The sequence below is a fragment of the Oncorhynchus gorbuscha genome, linkage group LG03 (genome assembly GCF_021184085.1).
Source record: "Oncorhynchus gorbuscha isolate QuinsamMale2020 ecotype Even-year linkage group LG03, OgorEven_v1.0, whole genome shotgun sequence".
Lineage (NCBI taxonomy): Eukaryota > Metazoa > Chordata > Actinopteri > Salmoniformes > Salmonidae > Oncorhynchus > Oncorhynchus gorbuscha.
In genome coordinates this window covers 80,565,877-80,590,285 of record NC_060175.1, presented here as the reverse complement: position 1 = coordinate 80,590,285, position 24,409 = coordinate 80,565,877, and the positions used below count along the sequence as shown (strand labels likewise).

The 24,409-nt window shown below is 43.2% G+C and overlaps 1 protein-coding gene across 1 annotated transcript in view; it reads right to left on the bottom strand.

Annotated features, from left to right (window-relative positions):
• Positions 1-22,409, bottom strand: part of LOC124032009 (ephrin type-A receptor 2-like) — a 39,841-nt gene extending 17,432 nt beyond the window's left edge. The window contains exons 1-3 of the mRNA XM_046343944.1: positions 22,249-22,409; positions 20,886-20,965; positions 18,086-18,737 (exon numbers count right to left, since the gene is read on the bottom strand). Coding sequence (XP_046199900.1) covers positions 18,086-18,737; positions 20,886-20,965; positions 22,249-22,330 — 814 coding nt within the window. The 5' untranslated portion in view covers positions 22,331-22,409. The remainder of the gene's footprint in view (positions 1-18,085; positions 18,738-20,885; positions 20,966-22,248) is intronic.
• Between the last annotated feature and the right edge of the window lie 2,000 nt (positions 22,410-24,409).

Below are 24,409 nucleotides of genomic sequence, written 5' to 3'. Positions count from 1 at the left end.
GAGGAAGCCTTTTGCCAGGCCGTCATTGTAAATAAGAACTTGTTCTAAACTGACTTAGCTAGTTAAATAAAAGGTTAAATTAAGCCTGCATATACTTCCTCAAAATAGTCTGAATTAATTTTTTTTAAATAAAGAAATCGGGCATACATTTCTTCCAAGATCTTAGTCGCACAATTCTACATCTAACTAAGACATTAAGTGCAGTATTTCAAGTAAAAAATGTGCAATTGAAAATGAGTCGTCTATCGTTGAACACTAACACTTCATTGAAGAATCCCTACTGTTAACCAATCTCCGAAGGGGCGTAGACTTCAGCTTCAGAATTTTTTTATGTGCACAAACAGCTAAAAAACAAACTTGCTGAAAGCCAAAACCAACAAAAACTATACAAAATGTCATCATAATATATGCACGAACTGTTCCGAACTTTTTCAGATGAGAAGCGTGCTTATTGACTAAAATGTATTTTTGGCTCCCATTTTCAGTTGTTTTGCATCTCTGTCATTTCTACGTGTTGCCACTAATGCTGCATGAGCAGGACAACGTCTCATTGGTGTATTAGGGGGTGGTGGAGGAGTAGTTGAGTAGAACAAAGTGTCTCTCTGATGGGGGAGGTATGGTAGTAACATGAAGCCAGGGGGGGTCACAGAGAGAGGAGGGGGGTGGAGAGAGGGGGATGGTGGGGGTCAAGGTGTGGGGTGTGCGGGTTAAGGTGTGGGGAAATAGTAAAAAGGATTAGCTGACCAATGGAGCAGATGTAAGGGAATTACATCTGTTTTACAATTCCACTTAGGCTTGCATCTGGTTTTTAACAAACACAATACATTCCCTAATCCCTTTCTCTTCACACTCCTCCTCCCTCGGGCTGCTCACAGAACAGGGAGTAGTGCAAATGGGAGAGAGAGAGGTACAAATAGGAAGAAAGAAGCCATCAAATCACATTTTATTGGTTACATACACGTGATTAGCAGATGTTACTGCGGGTGTAGCGAAATGCTTGTAAACTAACAATTCCATTCAAATAACCATCACACAAACCAACAGAGGTCTAACACTAAATAGATGTCCCGTGACCCGTCCTTCAACTACACTGCCCAAACAACAGCCACCACGGTCATCTAGGACACACTTCCTTTGTCTTTCCTTAAAGTCCAGGCTAGACATCCAGGTGGCAGTACATGCTGAATTCCAACAACATGTCTACTTCCTGTTAAGAGAGGCCAAATGAACCAATAAACAAAATTACTTGTAATCGGTGGGGTGAAAAAGGAGTGACTGCGGGCAACAATGGAAAACAATGGAGAGTGGCTGCGGATTAGGTGGCGTCCGGTTTCCGCTGGAGCCCGTCCTGTCCGGGAGGGGGGCTGAGCTCACACACCAGCAGCACAATACACAAATCTCCACGGCCCCACCACCACCACGTTGCTCAGGAATGCCATACAGAGGAAATATGCACCCAAAACCTGCCCTGGAAATGGAGCTATGTGGCACCTGGGAGTACTTATATGGCTGGATACTGGTAGAATAATGGGACAAATGTCTTTGACTCATACAAATTCAACACAGACACCAAATGTTTATTGTTCTTTGTTTTGTTTAAAGGACAATTCCACCACTTTATAACCAGTTATTATGCTGTTGGTATATATGCACTACTGTAAGATTTGATAGACATTTAAGTTAGCGTTTTTGTCAGTCATACTGCACGATACTTCATATTTCTTTACTTCTACATTGTCCTCATCTACAGTATAGTCCAATTCCCAGAGTCCAATTCACCTCCCAGGATGCAATGCTTCACCCAGTCTGCAGTTATCTTATGGCTAGCAAGCCTAGACAAAGCTTATGTCATAACTTATGAGTGCATTTCACATTACTTTTGGGTTGTAATAATATAATGCTTGCATGAATATCTTGCCAAATATATCCAAATGTCATTGTCACCAATCCATTGCATTACACTCAAAAATAAATTATAATCTAGATGCTAACGAATGCTAACTATAAGTTAGTCTGATGGTTTGCTAGCACGCTAGTGCTACATCCGAAATAGTGTTTGCAACAATAACAACAGTTTAATCTTAGCGACGATCTTAACATATAGTCCTGTTAGAACTCAACATTTATTATGAAATCACTACAAAATCCTAGTCTTTCATGATTGAAACCCTTATCTTTGGTGCTAACATTAGCAATGCTAGCTAGCTAAGTAGCTAACCCTGCTGCATCTGAAAAATTAAAAAGTGTTAAACAATAACAGCCTTAACAATTGTCCAAGCCAGAACACTGTAGACCTATTGGAACTAATAAAAAGTAATAACTAATATAATATACACAAATCTAGGCTATTTGGAAGGGAGCAATGGCTGCAACTTCCGCGGTGATGGTGGGAGTGGTTTCGAAGAATGGAATCATGGGAGCGTGAGTCTTGAACAGAAAAAAATGTAATAAGCCAACTATAAATATCATTCTATAGGTTGAGTGTCCATTGAAAATATATTTTTTTACAGATGTTAGAGGAAGACAACCAGAGCACCATATACAGCGCATTCTGAAAGTATTCAGACCCCTCCCCTTTTCCACATTTTCTTACAGGCTTCTTCCAAAATGGATTAAATAAAACATTTTCCTCAATCTACACACAATACCCCATAACAACAAAGCGAAAACAAGCAAATTTGAGTTTAAAAGAAAAACAGCGCTAAATGATATGAGGTACTTATCATGTTCAGTTTAATGGGCCGCAAAGGCTTGTGTTGATCGATTGGGACCAAGAACATCACTTACAGTGCCTTCGGAAAGTATTCAGACCCCTTGACCTTTCCCCCACATTTTGTTACTTTACAGCCTGAATCTAACATGGCAAAAATAAAAAATGTAATCAATCTACACAAAATACCCCATAATGACAAAGTGAAAACAGGTTTTTAGAAATGTTTGCAAATGTATTTTTTTTTAAATAACAGAAAAATCTTATTTACAGAAGCTTCAGACCCTTTGATATGAGACTCAAAATTGAGATCAGGTGCATCCTGTTTCCAATGATCATCCTTGAGATGTTGCTACAACTTGGAGTCCACCTGTGGTAAATTCAATTGATTGTACATAATTTGGAAAGGCAAACCCCTGCCTATATAAAAAGGTCCCACAGTTGACAGTGCATATCAGAGCAAAAACCAAGCCATGAGGTCGAAGGAATTGTCCGTAGAGCTCCGAGACAGGACTGTGTTGAGGCACAGATCTGGGGAAGGGTAACAAAACAAGGTCACCAAGAACACAGTGGCTGCCATCATTCCTGAATGAAAGAAGTTTGGAACCACCATTTCCTAGAGCTGTCCGCCCGGCCAAACTGAGCAATCGGGAGAGAAGGGCCTTGTTCAGGGAGCTGAACAAGAACCCAATGGTCACTCTGACAGAGCTCCAGAGTTCCTCTGTGGAGTTGGGAGAACCTTCCAGAAGGACAACCATCTCTGCAGCACTCCACCAAGCAGGCCTTTATGGTAGAGTGGCCAGACGGAAGCCACTCCTCAGCAAAAAAGGCACATGACAGCCCGCTTGGAGATTGCCAAAAGGCATCTAAAGAACTCTCAGACCATGAGAATTCAAGATTCTCTGGTCTGATGAAACCAAGATTGAACTCTTTGGCCTGAATGCCAAGCGTCACGTCTGGAGGAAACCTGGCACCATCCTTACGGTGAAGCACGGTGGTAGAAGCATCATGCTATGGGGATGTTTTTCAGAGGCAGGGACTGGGAGACTAGTCAGGATCGAGGGAAATATGAATGGACCAAAGTAAACAGAGATCCTTGATGAAAACCTTCTCCAGAGCACTCAGAACCTCAGACAGGGGCAAAAATCCACCTTCCAACAAGACAACAACCTTAAGCACACAGCCAAGACAACACAGGAGTGGCTTCGGGACAAGTCTCAATGTCCTTGAGTGGCCCAGCCAGAGCCCGGACTTGAACCCGATCGAACATCTCTGGAGAGACCTGAAAATAGCTGTGCAGCGACGCTCCCCATCCAACCTGACAAAGCTTGAGTGGATCTGCAGAGAAGAATGGAAGAAATTCCCCAAATACAGGTGTGCCAAGCTTGTAGCGTCATACCCAAGAAGACTTGAGGCTGTAATCACTGCCAAAGGTGCTTTAACAAAGTACTGAATAAAGGATCTGAATGTACATTTTATCCGTTAATTTTTTATACATTTGCAAAAAAAACAGTTTTTGCTTTGTCATTATGGGGTATTGTGGGTAGATTAAAGAGAGAAAAAATGATTTAATCCATTTTAGAATAAGGCTGTAACATAAGAAAATATAGAAAAAGTCAAGCGGTCTAAATACTATCCGAATGCACTGTAGCAGTTCAATATGAACCCGAAAACTACAGACGGGTTATATAGATCGCTGAAATAACAGTCAAGATAATAATTTATTTTATTAATCATCTCAGGGATCCTACTTGAAAATGTCAGAAGCAATTTGCGGTTTTGCTCATCACTAAACAAATCAAATCAAATGTTATTTGTCACATACACATGGTTAGCAGATGTTAATGCGAGTGTGGCGAAATGCTTGTGCTTCTAGTTCCGACAATGCAGTAATAACCAACAAGTAATCTAGTTAACAATTCCAAAACTACTACCTTATAGACACAAGTGTAAGGGCATAAGAATATGTACATAAAGATATGAGTGAGTGATGGTACAGAGCGGCATAGGCAAGATACAGTAAGACACAAAATCATAAAATTACACTAAAACTATGTAGGACATCACTAAATACTTCATAATAACAACCCAAATGTTAAGTGGCGGAGCTGCCTTTTAAGTTACTCTACTGTTGTACTGTCAGCAATATGAAAAAGTAGACCTATATCAATCTATGTCCTATATATGCACAGAGAAGAGCCATCTTTACTCATCTTTACTCCGGTTCCGGTTTGGAGCGAGTGGTCGCGTCGGCGCTTCGCTCCCGCAGGTAGTATAACTTTTTACATTTCATTATATTTCATTATAGCACAACGGTTTGATTTGTCTAATCTTAGCAATTTCTTCTCAGCTAGCTACATAGCCGTCTTTGTATCAAAGATAATTGCGTAATTAGGACGGCGTAATTATCGTATTTCGCCGTCCTAACGTAGTCTTCACTAGCCAGCTAGCTAACGTCCACTGATTAGCTGCACTGGGAAAACTATTACACTCAACTGAACGACTTGATTAGTGTAGTGTTAGCTAGCTACATAGCTGTCTTTGCTGTCTTCGTATCCTCGTTCCAAGATAATTGTGTTGTTTAGGTTTAGAGTGTGTAGTCTTAGAGTGATTATCTTAATTTACAGAGGTTAGCTAGCCAGCTATTTGTCGTCCTTAACGTAGGAGATTATGCTAGCTAGCCAACAGCTAGCCAACGCTAGCCAACGTCTTCTGAATAGAACTCAACAACCCGGTCGCATTCACAGGTAGTATCACATTTTCATTTCATTACAGTACTACGGTTTGATTTGTTTGATCGTAGCTAGCTACATAGCTAGCTACATAGCCGTCTTTGTATCAAAGATAATTGTGTAGTCTAGAGCGATTTTCTAGGTTAGCTAGCCAGCTATTGTCGTTCTTTTAACGCAACGTAACGTAAACAACACTGCTAGCTAGCCAGCTAGCCCCCGAATAGCAGCACTGCAGAAACTATTACACTCAACGGAACGACTTGATTAGTGTAGTGTCAACAACGCACCCACTGCCAGCTAGCCTACTTCAGCAGTACTGTATCATTTTAATCATTTTAGTCAATAAGATTCTTGCTACGTAGCTTAACTTTCTGAACTTTCGAGACGTGTAGTCCACTTGTCATTCCAATCTCCTTTGCATTAGCGTAGCCTCTTCTGTAGCCTGTCAACTATGTGTCTGTTTATCCCTGTTCTCTCCTCTCTGCACAGACCATACAAACGCTCCACACCGCGTGGCCGCGGCCACCCTAATCTGGTGGTCCCAGCGCGCACGACCCACGTGGAGTTCCAGGTCTCCGGTAGCCTCTGGAACTGCCGATCTGCGGTCAACAAGGCAGAGTTCATCTCAGCCTATGCCTCCCTCCAGTCCCTCGACTTCTTGGCACTAACGGAAACATGGATCACCACAGACAACACTGCTACTCCTACTGCTCTCTCTTCGTCCGCCCACGTGTTCTCGCACACCCCGAGAGCTTCTGGTCAGCGGGGTGGTGGCACCGGGATCCTCATCTCTCCCAAGTGGTCATTCTCTCTTTCTCCCCTTACCCATCTGTCTATCGCCTCCTTTGAATTCCATGCTGTCACAGTTACCAGCCCTTTCAAGCTTAACATCCTTATCATTTATCGCCCTCCAGGTTCCCTCGGAGAGTTCATCAATGAGCTTGATGCCTTGATAAGCTCCTTTCCTGAGGACGGCTCACCTCTCACAGTTCTGGGCGACTTTAACCTCCCCACGTCTACCTTTGACTCATTCCTCTCTGCCTCCTTCTTTCCACTCCTCTCCTCTTTTGACCTCACCCTCTCACCTTCCCCCCCTACTCACAAGGCAGGCAATACGCTCGACCTCATCTTTACTAGATGCTGTTCTTCCACTAACCTCATTTCAACTCCCCTCCAAGTCTCCGACCACTACCTTGTATCCTTTTCCCTCTCGCTCTCATCCAACACCTCCCACACTGCCCCTACTCGGATGGTATCGCACCGTCCCAACCTTCGCTCTCTCTCCCCCGCTACTCTCTCCTCTTCCATCCTATCATCTCTTCCCTCCGCTCAAACCTTCTCCAATCTATCTCCTGATTCTGTCTCCTCAACCCTCCTCTCCTCCCTCTCTGCATCCTTTGACTCTCTATGTCCCCTATCCTCCAGGCCGGCTCGGTCCTCCCCTCCCGCTCCGTGGCTCGATGACTCATTGCGAGCTCACAGAACAGGCCTCCGGGCAGCCGAGCGGAAATGGAGGAAAACTCGCCTCCCTGCGGACCTGGCATCCTTTCACTCCCTCCTCTCTACATTTTCCTCCTCTGTCTCTGCTGCTAAAGCCACTTTCTACCACGCTAAATTCCAAGCATCTGCCTCTAACCCTAGGAAGCTCTTTGCCACCTTCTCCCTCCTGAATCCTCCTCCCCCCCCTCCTCCCTCTCTGCAGACGACTTCGTCAACCATTTTGAAAAGAAGGTCGACGACATCCGATCCTCGTTTGCTAAGTCAAACGACACCGCTGGTTCTGCTCACACTGCCCTACCCTGTGCTCTGACCTCTTTCTCCCCTCTCTCCAGATGAAATCTCGCGTCTTGTGACGGCCGGCCGCCCAACAACCTGCCCGCTTGACCCTATCCCCTCCCCTCTTCTCCAGACCATTTCCGGAGACCTTCTCCCTTACCTCACCTCGCTCATCAACTCATCACTGACCGCTGGCTACGTCCCTTCCGTCTTCAAGAGAGCGAGAGTTGCACCCCTTCTGAAAAAAACCTACACTCGATCCCTCCGATGTCAACAATTACAGACCAGTATCCCTTCTTTCTTTTCTCTCCAAAACTCTTGAACGTGCCGTCCTTGGCCAGCTCTCCCGCTATCTCTCTCTGAATGACCTTCTTGATCCAAATCAGTCAGGTTTCAAGACTAGTCATTCAATTGAGACTGCTCTCCTCTGTATCACGGAGGCGCTCCGCACTGCTAAACCTAACTCTCTCTCCTCTGCTCTCATCCTTTTAGATCTATCGGCTGCCTTCGATACTGTGAACCATCAGATCCTCCTCTCCACCCTCTCAGAGTTGGGCATCTCCGGCGCGGCCCACGCTTGGATTGCGTCCTACCTGACAGGTCGCTCCTACCAGGTGGCGTGGCGAGAATCTGTCTCCTCACCACGCGCTCTCACCACTGGTGTCCCCCAGGGCTCTGTTCTAGGCCCTCTCCTATTCTCGCTATACACCAAGTCACTTGGCTCTGTCATAACCTCACATGGTCTCTCCTATCATTGCTATGCAGACGACACACAACTAATCTTCTCCTTTCCCCCTTCTGATGACCAGGTGGCGAATCGCATCTCTGCATGTCTGGCAGACATATCAGTGTGGATGACGGATCACCACCTCAAGCTGAACCTCGGCAAGACGGAGCTGCTCTTCCTCCCGGGGAAGGACTGCCCGTTCCATGATCTCGCCATCACGGTTGACAACTCCATTGTGTCCTCCTCCCAGAGCGCTAAGAACCTTGGTGTGATCCTGGACAACACCCTGTCGTTCTCAACCAACATCAAGGCGGTGGCCCGTTCCTGTAGGTTCATGCTCTACAACATCCGCAGAGTACGACCCTGCCTCACACAGGAAGCGGCGCAGGTCCTAATCCAGGCACTTGTCATCTCCCGTCTGGATTACTGCAACTCGCTGTTGGCTGGGCTCCCTGCCTGTGCCATTAAACCCCTTCAACTCATCCAGAACGCCGCAGCCCGTCTGGTGTTCAACCTTCCCAAGTTCTCTCACGTCACCCCGCTCCTCCGTTCTCTCCACTGGCTTCCAGTTGAAGCTCGCATCCGCTACAAGACCATGGTGCTTGCCTACGGAGCTGTGAGGGGAACGGCACCTCAGTACCTCCAGGTTCTGATCAGGCCCTACACCCAAACAAGGGCACTGCGTTCATCCACCTCTGGCCTGCTCGCCTCCCTACCACTGAGGAAGTACAGCTCCCGCTCAGCCCAGTCAAAACTGTTCGCTGCTCTGGCCCCCCAATGGTGGAACAAACTCCCTCACGACGCTAGGACAGCGGAGTCAATCACCACCTTCCGGAGACACCTGAAACCCCACCTCTTTAAGGAATACCTAGGATAGGATAAGTATTCCCCCCCCCCTTAAGATTTAGATGCACTATTGTAAAGTGACTGTTCCACTGGATGTCATAAGGTGAATGCACCAATTTGTAAGTCGCTCTGGATAAGAGCGTCTGCTAAATTACTTAAATGTAAATGTAATTATCATGACTAGCAAATGCTATTATACCATATTATGTACCGCCTATGAGTTTCTAACACTAACCCTTCTCATTTAATTAGGAAAGATTTTTTTTTAAAGGGGCAATCTGCAGTTGCTATATCCATTTTTGGAATTAATGATATGTCCCCATTGAAGACTATAAGCTTATAAATGCCTCATGAGCAAAGTTGACATGTTGCCGATGACATGAATGTCGATTAAGGAAGCCCCCCCCCATCTCTGATTCAGGTGGGTTGGGTTAAACACATTTCAGTTGAATGCATTCTGTTGTTGTAACTGGCTAGGTATTCTTCTTTCCAGCTGTCGTACCCCACCAGGACCCGAAATATGAGCTTGTTTTACACCAATGTTTGTAAACAAAGTACATTTAAAACACTATACATGGTTGGTTAAAACTATAAATTATAAACTATAAAACATCCATAGCTCAGTCTATGAATTTGAGATTAGTTACATCTTTCAAGCCCATCCCTCCGCTTTTACTGAAACAGGGGTTGGGGACTATGCTGTTAGTTTTAACTGCTGATTACCTCTTTAACTGTACCGCTGGATCCTAAAATCAATAGGATTTGACATGTGACATGTAACCACACCTTATAGGCCTATTGAATTCATGTAAAAGCAAAGGCTAAACTTGCGCCATCAATTCAAATGCACTAATTCAACAGCATCAGTGAAACATATTCATACTTAACAATTTAGATAAATATTGGCCACTATGCCGTGAATTTCTTTAGGAATAATGACGGGTCCTATATTTATTCCAAATGGAACTTCACCATGATAGCGCATGACACTGATGAGGCAATTTACTCAGACTCGCTCCATTATCTAGCCCACGCTCTGAACCTCAGTTTGAGAGGTCGATATCAACTTGGCACAAGATCACAGAAACACATTCAATGTAATCACAGTCAATCTCCTGAAACCTCCCCATTTTCAAAGGTTAAGAAAGAAAGACTGATATGAACATCTGCTGAAAGTCCAAAAATAGCCCTTAATGAGGACTATCAACACAATGCAATCATAGGCCAAGTAAATCCACAGTATCCATAATGATGACTCCTCTTAAGCTATGGATTCCATGGAGCGGAAAATAGTATATGTAACACTGTAGGCCTATACACCCCATCTGATAAAGAACAAAACGTCACAAACCAGTCCCAGAGATGTTTCTTTCTGATTACAATAAACAAGTTGGTTCCAGCACCAGACTGCACTGCTGATATGTTGCACCAAAATAACAATTGTTCCGCTCTTCATAATGACTCTCTAGGGAGTAAACTGGGGTGAATCCTCTCTTTTTGTCAAGTATTCACTATCACCTGTGTCATATCAATGCTGTGATCCCAGTAGATATATTCAGAAAATTAAAAAGTTTTTACATTTCAGTTGACATTTTATCTGGACAAAATGTGGACGTTTCTTGTCCAATATGTGAAGAACGCCAACTGTTTTTGCTGCATGTACAGCACAGGAGGTTGGTGGCACCTTAATTGGGGAGAATGGGCTTGTGTTAATGACTGCAGCGGAATAGTATGAAATACATGGTTTCCAGGTGTTTGATGCCATTACATTTGCTCTATTCCGGCCATTATTATGACCCAATATGAGACGGTGCCAACAGATATGGCAGCTCTGATTCTAGCTCCTATGCAGCAATATTTCTTACATTATTAGGCCAGAAAGATTGTGTTATTACATACAACTGGAAATTACTTTTGGATATCCACAGCATTACTACTAAGAATATAACTTTCATGAAGTGCTTTGAGAGGCTAGTTAAGGATCATATCACCTCTACCTTCCTTGATACCTTAGATCCACTTCACTTACCTCCCCAATAGATCCACAAACGATGCAATCGCAATCACACTGCACACTGCCCTATTCCATTTGGACAAGAGGAATACGTAAACTAGGCAAAAAAAGAAACAGCCCTTTTTCAGGACCCTGTCTTTCAAAGATAATTTGTAAAAATCCAAATAAGTCATAGATCTTAATTATAAAAGGGATTAAACACTGTCCCATGCTTATTCAATAACCCATAAACAATTAAAGAACATTCACCTGTGGAACAGTTGTTAAGACCCTAACAGCTTACAGATGGTAGGCAATTAAGGTCACACTTATGAAAACTTAGGACACCAAAGAGGCCTTTCTACTGACTCTGAAAAACACCATAAGAAAAATGCCCAGGGTCCGTGCTCATCTGCGTGAACGTGACTTAGGCATGCTGCAAGGAGGCATGAGGACTGCAGATGTGGCCAGGGCAATAAATTGCAATGTCCGTACTGTGAGACACCTAAGGCAGCGCTACAGGGAGACAGGACGGACAGCTGATGGTCCTCGCAGTGGCAGACCACGTGTAACAACACCTGCACAGGATTGGTACATCCGAACATCACACCTGCGGGACAGGTACAGGATGGTAACAACAACTGCCCGAATTACACCAGGAACGCACAATCCCTCCATCAGTGCTCAGACTGTCCGCTATAGGCTGAGAGAAGCTGGACTGAGGACTTGTAGGCTTGTTGTAATGGTCCACCCACTAACAAACTATTACAGATGCACAATTGAGAGCATAATCTCGGGCTGTATCACTGCCTGGTAAGGCAAACTGCACCGCCCGCAACCGCAGGTCTCTCCTCTGCGGTCTGCTCAATGCATCACCGGGGGCAAACTACCTGCCCTCCAGGACGCCGACAGCACCCGATGTCACAGGTAGGTCAAAGAGATCATCAAGGACATCAACTACCCAAGCCACGGCCTGTTCACACCAACTATCATCCAGAAGGCGAGGTCAGTACAGGTGCATCAAAGCTGGGACCGAGAGACTGAAAAACAGCTTCCGTCTTAGGGCCATCAGACTGTTAAATAGCCATCACTAGCCGGCTTCCACAACCCTGCTGCCCTATATACATAGACCTGGAATCACTGGCCACTTTAATATTGTTTAAATAATGTTTTCACATCTTATATGTATATACTGTATTTTAGTCAAAGCCACTCCAACATTGCGCAATCTAATATTCATATATTTCTTAATTCTGTTCTTTTACATGTGTGTATTGTTGTGAATCGTTTTTCAATACTACTGCACTGTTGGAGCTAGGAACACAAGCATTTCGCTACACCTGCAATAACATCTGCTAAATGTGTATGTGACCAATAAAAATGTGATTTGATTCTGCCCTCAGCAGCCTCCTGTGATGTACAGTATGTGTATCCCTACCAAACTACGGTACACAGATCAGGGATACTTTTCAAATGTAGCGTCTGTTTATTATTTTTGGAGAGAGTCGTCAAATAAGCAAAAAAAGACTTGTTTTATTTACTGGCATACACAGAACAGCACAAAGTCTAAATAGTAACATCTGGGTCATGGGTCGTGAAACGGGATGTTGCGATTCAAATGGTGTCACATTCAGTAGATGCACACAGACCAACCATAATAATATCTTCATCATCCAGAGAGCAATAGAAAATGTTGTCTTGTAGCTGGTTCCATGAGGGAATAGTCAGTAATAATGTTACTTTTGATCATAAAACTTACAGGAGAGTTGGAAAATGAAGATTAGAAGGGGGGGGGGGGGTAGAACCTGGGAGCAATAAAGAGAAAAAAGAAAATAGAACGAGCAAAAGAAATGAGGGCAGGAAGACAAAGACGCAGGCAGAACCAGTAGTTACTGCACATAAAGCACACACACCCAAGTCAATTACTACCCATAAAGTCATTCACCACACGGCAGGCACAGTCATGCAGCTTCAACTTAGTCACCGACATCAGTTTAGGGGAGAGGAAAACTAGGCCTAGATTACTGGAAAAGGGAAATCCTCCTTTGGGAGAAAATAACCTTAACATAACTAATTTACTGGTTCCCTCAGGATTTTTCCCACAGACAAAAAAAAAAGAGCTCAACAACATTCAGACTGTGTGTAAACAAGAGCATTTAGATACTGGGTGTGCGTCTCAAATGTCCCTGGTCAAAAGTAGTTCATAGGGAATAGGATGCCATTTGGAACACAGGTCAAGTTGGCCTTAAGACATATTTGCCCAGCTCTGGGATGAGTGTGCATATGGCTTTCATGTGGGTGACAGGGTGTGGGCACTGTCAGCTCGACACAATCCAAGGAGCAGCCAGGTCAAATGTGTGTCTTTGTGTGGTAACACAAAGTTTGTGTTCCTTTCTGCCAGCAAAGATTATGTGTAAAGAAAGGCATTCTTAGAGGGTAAGAAGCATGTGTTTTTACTCAACACAGTGTGGTCAAAGACTTAGTTGTAGTCACGATCTGGTAACCTATAACTATACTGAACAAAAATATAAACGTATCACGTAAAGTGTTGGTCTCATGGTTCATGAGCTGAAATTAAAAGATCCCAGAAATATTCCATATCCACAAAAAGCGGATTTCTTAATTTTGTGCACAAATGTATTTACATCCCTGTTAGTGAGCTAATTGAACTGCATTACCATTACATGGGTGCACCTTGTACCGGGGACAATAAAAGGCAACTCGAAAATGTGCAGTTTTGTCACACAACACAATGCCACAGATTTCTCAAGTTGAGGGAGTTTGCAATTGGCATGCTGACTGCAGGAATGTCCATCAGAGCTGTTGCCAGATAAATTAACATTCAATTATCTACTATAAGCCACTGTCATTTTAAAGAATTTGGCAGTATGTCCAACTGGCCTCACAACCACTGACCAGGTTTAACCATGCCAGACCAGGACCTCCACATCTGGCTTCTTCACCTGCGGGATCATCTGAGACCAGCCACACGGACAGCTGATGAAACTGTGGGTTTGCACAACCGAAGAATTTCTGCAAAAACTGTCAGAAACCATCACAGGGAAACTCATCTGCGTGCTCGTCATCCTGACCAGGGTGTTGACCTGACTGCAGTTTATCATCGTAACTGACTTCAGTGGGCAAATGCTCACCTTCGATGGCCACTGGTATGCCAGAAAAGTGTGCTCTTCACGGATGAATCCCAGTTTTAACTGTACAGGGCCAATGGCTTTGTGGGGGAAAGCGGTTTGCTGATGTCAACGTGAACAGAGTGCCCCATAGTGGCGGTGGGTTATGGTATAGGCAGGCATAAGCTATGGACAACAAACACAATTGCATTTTATTGAAGGCCATTTGATTGCACAGAGATACCGTGAAGTGATCCAGAGGCCCATTGTTGTGCCATACATCCGCCACCATCACCATATGTTTCAGTACGATAATGCACAGCCCCATGTCGCAAAGACCTGTACACAATTCCTGGAAGCTGAAAACGTCCCAGTTCTTCTATAGCCTCCATACTCAGCAGACATGTCACCCACTGAGCTTGTTGGGGATGCTCGGGATCGACGTGTACGACAGCGTGTTCTAGTTCCTGCCAATACCAAACAACTTCACAAATCCATTGAAGAGGAGTGGGACAACATTCAACAGGGCACAATCAACAGCCTGATCAACTTTATGCGAAGAAGATGTGTCAGGCTGCATGACGCAAATGATGGCCACACCAGATAAACTGTTTTTATTTTAAGGTATTCCCTGTCATGTGAAATCCATATATTAGGGCCTAATTAATTAATTTCAATTGACAAATGTCCTTATATGAATTGTAACTCAGTAAAATATTTGAAATTGTTGCATGTTGCGTTTATATTTTTGTTTAGTGTACACACAGTGGGTTGAGAATTTTTACATATTTCTTAACTTATTTCCGGATAGCTTCAGAACTACCCACAATGCACTATTTCTCAACATCATATGGAGAACCGGTGCTACCTAGCTAGTTCCAGCTGGCTAACGTTAGCTACTCGCTATGCTAGCATGTAATTACATTCCAAACCAAGTGTTGGTGCTGGTGAAAATCTACAAAAACCATATAACTTCATGCGAAAGATCTCTTCTCCTGTGCGTTTAGTAGTGGTAGTCAAGCGAGCATTGTAGTAGTTTTTCGTCATTCGTAGCTAGTGCAGTAATACCCACATATTGCCATAATATCCACAAGGACGGACTTACAACTGAGAAATGAGAAGCTAGCTTTGAAGCGGGACCGGTTTATTCGGTTTTGGAATGAGACTGACTAAAACCAGGTGCTGTGCCGAGCGTGAAGCCTGCAACCTCTATTTCCTACCGACCTACTGGTACATCGCGAGAGTCTGTGTAACAGTATGACTTTACGTCCGTCCCCTCGCCCATACCCGGGCGAGGGGATTGAAACGCTATTTAGCGCACACCGCTAACTAAGCTAGCCGTTTCACATCCGTTACACTTTTGACCTTCCTCCTTTTTTTCCCGCAGCAACCAGTAATCCGGGTCAACAGCATCAATGTAACAGTATAATTTTAAACCGTCCACTCGCCCATACCCGGGCGCGAACCAGGGACCTTCTGCACACATCAACAACAGTCACCCTCGAAGCATCGTTACCCATCGCTCCACAAAAGCCGCGGCCCTTGCAGAGCAAGGGGAACTACTACTTCAAGGTCTCAGAGCAAGTGACGTAGCCGATTGAAACGCTATTTAGCGCGCACCGCTAACTAAGCTAGCCGTTTCACATCCGTTACATCTGCAGTGATGGAGATAAACCGGTTAAATTCAATGTGGATTAGCTGACTCTCCCTCGGCTGGTGAAATGGCCTCTCCCTCTGAAGGCCCCTCATTGGCTCTTTAACTTAGGTAGCTAATTTAGCGTCAATTGGTAAGTCTGCTCTCTCTACTTTATATCTGATGGCAATTTTTGTTGTTGTGTTCTGTGGGTTCCAGCCTGTGCTAGACTAGTTGTTGTCTGGCTTACTACTCAGCTATGTTGAATGTGGTGGTTGGCTAGCTAGCAGGCTAAAATAAACTTTAGCAGGATGGCTTGCTTGCTAGCTAAGATAACGGCATGTACTGGTAACATCATTTGATAATTGGTTAGATGGCGTTATGCATTTAGGACACCTTGATTTACTTTAATATAGCTGTAAGCTAGGTGTCGATAGCAACTGGCCGACAGACGCAGTGCTAACGTAATGTTAGCAGGCTCGTAGGCCTAACGTAAGTAGGCTAGTTGGCTAGCAACCCTGCAAGCTGATATGTAACAATACATTCATAAAGTAGTAGCTTGCAAATAGGCAGAAAATGTGAGTGCAAACGATTTGTTTAATTATAAATTATTTCTGCTGGAGTTTATATTATAGGGAATAGTCTGGCTTGCCAGGTTATCCATATTACGTCACACCACGCAAATGTTTTTCCAGCATAACTTCAGCATTCTGATCAGTTTTATGTAATAACTCGAAAAATAGAAAAGTGAAGTGTAACTTTGCATTGGGACTTTTGATGCGCATTCTAATGCTAATCCATATGTTACATGTGATTACATTTATGCTACCTACCCTTTAAGGAAGAAAACTGTCAATGTCAACAGTGAGTCAACTGGAGCACACTGCATGGGGGGGAAGAGGGTGTGTGTGTGTGTGTGTGTGTGTGTGTGTGTGTGTGTGTGTGTGTGTGTGTGTGTATGTCTTTGTGTGTGCATTTGATGTACTGTATGCACAGTTTTATCTGTGTATGTTTCCACTCCTAATGCCAAGCTCATGTACTTTCACCTTACACGGTAGCTTTCTGTATTCAACCTGTATTCAGCCTCAATCCATTTTTTATGTAAGGTGGGAGCAGGAGTGCGTCCCAAAATGCATCCTATTCCATATGTATAGGGCTGTGGTCAAAAGTAGTGCATTATATAGGGAATAGGGTTCTATTTCGAACACAGGCCAGGAGTTTTCCATAGGGAATTCCTCAGACCTGCAGTAATCTGGGAGTAAATGGAAGAGGAATGCAGTGGAGAATGGGAAGGGGAGGGTGAGAGGAGCCAGTGCCTACAGCTCAACACTGCACCTCATTGTTCTCCTACCTTTACATTCCATTCCTCACTTTAAAAAAAATATCTCTCTCACACACACACACATACTACAAATGGAGGGGAAACAGATTGTGTGTGTGTGTGTGTCTCCCAAAATCAGTGGTGTAGCAACATGCTTAATGTTCCAGTGATGGGAGTTTGCCACATCGCAGAACAGCTCCTAACAGGCCTGAGCATGCCAACATGCTTTCTCTCTCTCTCTCTCTCACCCTGCTGCAGTCACACACAAAAACACTCACACGGTGAAACCTAGTCTCTTACAGCAGATATGAGAGAGAGGGAGAGAAGGAATGCCCAATGACTTAAGGAATGACAATTTCTCTGATGCATGTAACGAAGAAAGCCAGAGAACTGAAATTGAATCGAAATTGAATTGATAACCAGAGTGGCTTTCTCTCCTCCACCTCTCTACCCTCCTCTTACCTTGCAGAAGTCAATACACCACCAGTAGTTTCAGTGACTTCTGCCTCTCCAGTCTTTGAGCAACATTTGTCATTTTGGCAGGACTGAGGAGATGTAGACTAGAGTGCCTCTGATGAGGACTTGAATACAACATGGTGGCAACATGACTACAAAGCCCAGGTAAGGCTATGTATGAGTATTTAAGATAAGAGAATGAATGAATGACAATAAATTAGCAGGATACTAGCTTACAAGGGCCAAAGGTCCTGATACAAATGGCTACTAACAAGAGTAGGTGACCTCAAACACTTTTCAGTTATGGAATGATGCCGAGAATCAGATTTGATTGCAAAGTTAAACAAACCAGCTAACTATGCACAATGATGACATTTAACAATTTCCACTAAAAATGTAGCATAAATGCATTTACATGAAGAACAGTGCAGATGCAAAGTTTGGGAACAGAATGACTGTTTGTGCTGTTTGTTCCGTCATTCTGTTACCAAACTTTGCATCTGCACTGTTCTTTAAGTAAATGTGTTTTGTAAAATTCTGTGGAAATTGTTTTAAAAAATGTTAAAGTGAAAAATGGGAGTCTCAGCATCATTGTGTTACTGTGGAATTGCCTCTTAAATATTTGCATTTTTTATAGCCAACACAAATTAAAGAACATAACTCACACTCACAAGCCCCCACACACATACACAGCATTAGAATCCATGATGCGAAAGGGGAAAGATTCTCAGACCACCAGCCAACAAAGGAACATACACCTTACCTCGGCATGTGCCATTGACGGCCTCGTAGCCGGGCCTGCATTGGCACTGTCCGACGGGCACCACCCACTCTCCATCCACCGTGCAGTAGATGCGGGGCGTCTCCTCGCTCACCGCATTCTCTATGCAGGCCCCCGCCACCTCCCTCAGGGCCTGGTTCTCCCCCCCCCCTGCCACTGTTTCGGGGAAGGCTGCCAGGCTTTTGACAGTGGCCGGGCAGGTCTTGTAGTAGACCCTGACAGAGAGCAGCGCCACACAGGCTCCGATGTCTTGGAAGGCAAGGTAGAACCCTTTCCTGCTGAGGCTCTCCACCACCCGCGTCTCTGTGTTGATGTGCAGCTCATTGCGGCTGGTGATCTCGTCGGGTGCGATGGTTGCCACCTTCTTGAACTGGCCCTTGCGGAAGTTGGTGCCGATGTCAGCGTCCGACTCAGAGGAGAACAGGTTGAAGGTCTCCTTGCAGGTAAGCGATGAGCCGTCGAACGAGTTGCAGTCACGCACGATGAACTGCAGCTCCACGAAGACTCTAGAGGCTGACGGGCGGCGCTGGATGAAGGTGGTGCGCAGCCAGTTGTCCTGCTCACGCTCGCCCACGTTACACACTGAGTAGGTATAGAACTGTGAGCCGTTGAGACTCCTCTGGACCACCTCCCACTGAAACAACCACACAGACAGACTATCAGGGATTCAGTTAAACACTTACTCTGGGGGATACATTTTGAGCAAAGTTAAAATGTTCAATGCTTATTGGGGGTTCCCTACTGCCCATGTTGACATCTTAAATCCTAATGGGGGTGCCTTGATTTGTTATAGGAGTGACTAGCACCCCTGTAATTTTAACCCTGGAGGCAAAGGGAAAGTGAGTGAGGGAGACCCCGAGAAAAGTCCAGAGGTCTTAGCGAAGGAATGAAGCCCACTGATTTTTACAATACTATTGAAATACCCCTGAGGCCTGTCAACAATGAGGCATCTTAAGCAAGATGTTGATCCATGTATCCAACTCTTGCTGCCACAGCAGTTAGACATTTTAGTGAGAAGTCTTCCAACTAGGGCTGTGGCGGTCACAAAATTTCATCAGCCGGGGATTGTCAAGCAAATACCTGTCGGTCTCACGGTAATTGACGGTTAATTAGCAAACACATTTAGCATCTCCTGGCTTCCACACAAAAAAGTTGAATAAATCCATGTAATCTAGCATACACCTTCACAATAAATCCTTTATTTATTTTTAGTTAATTTCAGAAGAAAAGAATAGCATACTCCGAGTTGTCCTTATGTTAGGTCCTGATGTGGTTATGCCAAATGGCTCTGGGCTAGACTACTTCATTTAGCAGACTAGATTTGTTTGTAATTCCGTGGCATTATTTTATAGTATGTATACAATTGAACAAACCTGTATAAAAAAATATATATTTTCTCCAAGCGATTTGAGGGAGTGCGCACTATTCTGTGTTGAGCGGTTAACAAAGAAATAGGTACTCCTATATGCTTAATTTAGAGAAGCCTAATTACCATGACTAAATGGTCATGTGGAATTTGACTGCCTTCATGACTCATGACCGCCGGTGTGGCGGTAATACGGTCACCGCAACAGCCCTACTTTTAACATGCTTCAGCGTAATAGTGGATGCTCAAATACATTTGGCCCCACGGGTGGCTGAGCCTGTGGTTTGTTCTCTGCATGTTACCACTATGCTATTTATTAAAAGAATGTGCTTTGTTGGCTGACTGTGTGGCATCACATATAAACGGAGGCATGCAACACGAGAGCAAGCAGCTCCATAAAACTATTGCAAAATGTTTTGGGTGATTCAAACGTGGTAGAAACATTTTGAATTATAATACATGATATCATAATCATCTTGATACGTGTCAATTTGGTCTACAATTAAGTGCTATAAAAACATAAAATACAACTATTCAGGCTTTCAATTAACTTTATCTTCCTGGTCTATACAGTAGTTGAACTTCAGCAAGATTGTGCCAGGTGAAATTCAACATAACTGTTAGTACACAATTGAAGACACTATTTTGAGGAATTTTAAGATAGGATTATGTATGTTCAGCATGCCCAAATGTGCCTTTGAGTCATCAATCCATCAAATAGACCAACTTGTAATTATTTGCATGCAACTGAATGACCACTCAAACGTTAATGACACAAAATTGGGCCCAAGCACGCATGACACAAAAGCAAACGATAAGAAAAAAAAACAACAATCAGTTTTACTGTGATGAAAGACAACCCATTTTCTACTTATGAGAAACGACAGATAATTTGATGTAGCGAGTTATGTTTTCCCCAAAAGGTACCATATGCTCCAAACTTAAGTTAATTGCACCCTTACATACAATTCTGAAACGAGGGACTTAAAACCACAAGTATTCTCTACCACGCTTGCTATAACTGCCATTCTCTCTAGTCTGTCTCTCCCTTGGAGAGTCCAGACATGATACGCACTAAAACCCAACCCCCATTAGAATAATATGACCCTTTCAAATCAAATCAAATCAAATTTATTTATATAGCCCTTCGTACATCAGCTGATATCTCAAAGTGCTGTACAGAAACCCAGCCTAAAACCCCAAACAGCAAACAATGCAGGTGTAACTTGACATTACAATGACTAACATTTGTACTTGAGCACCAAGTTGTAAAGGCAGATACTGGCTAATAAGAGTTGTGAAAGTAGTGTGAAGGTGAGACATTCAGACATGGCATTTTATGTGCTACTCCAGCCCTACTTCCCCAAAGAGAAGAGTACAGGAAGAGGGCATAGGAAAGAGTGGATGGATACTTACCCCTTGCTTGTCTCCTTGTTCATATGGCCCGGTCAGCCAGCCTAGCTCACTCCCTGATGCCCTCATATCCAACAGCACCTCTGCACAAGGGAAAAAGTCCAAATTAAGTCTAATTCAACCACTTTACTTAGTGAAGCGCAGCAATGCGCACATGGTAGTAGGCTATAAGCGCAAATGTTCCATTAGCAGAAAACACCATTATCAAAAGTGACCGCAAATGCAATGTAATACTATTATTATAAAAGGGTGCATTTTTATGGTATCTTCCCCAAACTTGAAACGCGTGCGCTGCTAATATATGCCAGTTAGGCTCTACACCCCATGTAAAGCAGATTAATGTGCTTCATTTTAAGATGGTATTTGGCCACTTTAGTTGTGATACAAAGCTTATTAAAACATATGGGCTAGGCTACATGAGGTGTGCGACTATGATTCGAAAAAGTCGCAAGGGGCATTGTTTCTTATGCTGGACATCATACACAAATGATAATATATAATTCACAAGCGATAAACTAATATTGTCACCCATCAGACTATTCTTGATGTAATCTTGTCTTAATGTGATTGCTGTAACAGAGAGAGCTGGGACAAGTACACTTTGAAGTTTATTTGCCTCCTGGTATTATAATTGCCACTCTAATATTTGCTCCATTTAACTTTGTATTCCCTTACACTTCCTAAATTGAGACTTAAACATAGGCCTATCTCAGTGACTTAAAAATAAAAAGGAAGCTTAGGGTGTAATCATTAACTTGATGAAATAGATGATAAAGTTAGTATATTCTATCATTCAACGTGCACTAAGTAGTAACAGACATGAATGTTCAGCCCAGCCATGCAAATAATTATCCATGTCTCCCATATGTAGATGTTAGGCTACCTTGCACTGACAAGTGTGAAAGCGTTTTTTAATTCCCTTTGAAAAACTATCGAAAGAAATCTCCACTTAATTGTTTTTTTTAAAGTATCTGATCATTTTATTTCAGAGTAGGACAACTATGGCAAAGTAGCATCGTCTTTTTTTTGTCTAATAGTCTGTGCTATATTTAATATGTTCATACAATGTCATACTGCAACCTTATTGATCTAGAGACAATCTGTAAATTCAAAATTCCAACCTCATGTTGATAAAGTAATCAGGGATAGACAGCTGATAATCGAATGTATATATATTTGTTTTAACTTTGTGGTCAAAATGCAACAACAAAAACCAAAAATGTCTACAAGTTGCGTTATTGTATCAGTGTGTTCTTGCGCTGCGCTTTATATGTTCAACTTCCTCGTGGTCCCACAACCTGGGCATAGGAGGATAGACTTGTTGCAAGAGGAGAAATTATATTTGTAAAAGTAGTACTTCGCTTACCTTCTTTAGTTTGCAGTGTAATAAATATAAAGCTAATAAATACATAGGAAAACAACAAGAGCTTAATTCCACGGGGATCCATTTGGGAAAGTGTTCTTCTTATTTCTAGGCTAGGTTGGGATACTTCAACACTCACATTAGTTGCTCAACTGAACGCTGGGCTCGCGGAAGCGTCATTCGCAAATGAGGAGGTCATCAACCCCCGCCTGTTGGAATGTCATCAATTCCTTATAGAGAGGGGGTGTGGCAAACAGGGAAGTGATTTGGCATTACGGTTTGATGGCCTCAATAATTTGCCTGAGCCACAAGCAAAGCAGATATATAACAAAAATGTGGCCTATTTACTTTTTAATGTTTCTTTCTCTGTGTACAAAATAAGAAGAATACTGCGTGAAACTCATGACAAAAGTAAATAAACAAGATTGTTTTCCTATTCATATTCTAGAATCTGAAGCAATGTGACACAAACACAATTACTCCACAAAGTCAAGAGAAATGGCAAATCATTTTACATATGGTCTTTAGAATTTGAAATACCATCCTCTTGATCAATATTGTATGCTCTAGTCGACTGGCCCTCGCTACATATTCGTCGCCAGACCCACTGGCTCCATGTCATCTACAAGGCCATGCTAGGTAAAGCTCCGCCTTATCTCAGTTCACTAGTCACGATGGCAACACCCATCCGTAGCACGCGCTCCAGCAGGTGTATCTCACTGATCATTCGGCCGCCTTTCGTTCCAGTACTCTGCTGCCTGTGACTGGAACGAATTGCAAAAATCGCTGAAGTTGGAGACTTTTATCTCCCTTACCAACTTCAAACATCAGCTATCTGAGCAGCTAACCGATCGCTGCAGCTGTACATAATCTATTGGTAAATAGCCCACCCATTTTCACCTACCTCATCCCCACAGTTTTTATTTATTTACTTTTCAGCTCTTTTGCACACCAATATCTCTACCTGTACATGATCATCTGATCATTTATCACTCCAGTGTTAATCTGCAATATTGTAATTATTCGCCTACCTCCTCATGCCTTTTGCACACATTGTATATAGACTCCCCTTTTTTCTACTGTGTTATTGACTTGTTAATTGTTAACTCCATGTGTAACTCTGTGTTGTCTGTTCACACTGCTATGCTTTATCTTGGCCAGGTCGTAGTTGCAAATGAGAACTTGTTCTCAACTAGCCTACCTGGTTAAATAAAGGTGAAATAAATCAAAAATAATAATAAAAAATATCAGTGAAGTAGAACAGAATGTGTATTCTCAGGGGGAGAGATAGAGAGGTTGGAGTATGGATTATGGGGTGTGGGAGGGTGTGCTGGTATGTATGAATATAGAGGATTAAAGAATCCATCACCTAGCAACTCCTTTGCAAAGGAATTTGAGAGTCAAGCTCTGTCTACCTTCATTATTTATTGTACAGTGTAACTATGAATGTGTGTGATATGTGTGAGAATACTATGCATTTAATATGGATTTCTTTTTACCAGTATCTTGTAGTTTTTTAAACCATGGTTTCACTAAAAAACTCCTGAATACTTTGTCAACCTGTTAGATTTTCTGGGTAGATATGTACCTTTCAATGCTGTCTTCACAATAGATGATTACAATACAGTGTGTCATTGATTTTGCAAGAGTCACACCTGTCTAGGAACATTAAGATTTTATTGACTTTATGTTCCTAGACACCTGTGGGTCCAACTCTGCGGGAAAAGATTGGGCTTCTCCCTCCCTCCCAGCCATGTGTGAATCCACACTCCCCATGCCGCCTCCCCGTACCCTGAGGCTCTGGTTTCACAAAGCCCCTCACACCAGGGAGAATGAATTGAGCCTTATGAAATGCCACATTAGTGAGCTTTGAACCTAAAATCCTTCCTCTCTCTCTCTCTCTTTACATATATATTTAAGACAGAGAGAAAGAGAGAGAGAGAGAGAGAGAAGAGAGGGGGAGGGAGTAAGCAAGGGGTAGAGAGAGATGAAGGGAGGAGAGGGGGAGAGGGGCGAGTGAGAGTCACAGTGTATCCCTCTTAGACGATTGCATTTCTCCATTACAGTTTTTCTCAGTCGCGTACAAGCAACTTTTGGATCTGTATTGAAATGTATCTATAGCAGAACAGTAATGATAAAATCCTCACATACATTTCCAAAACTT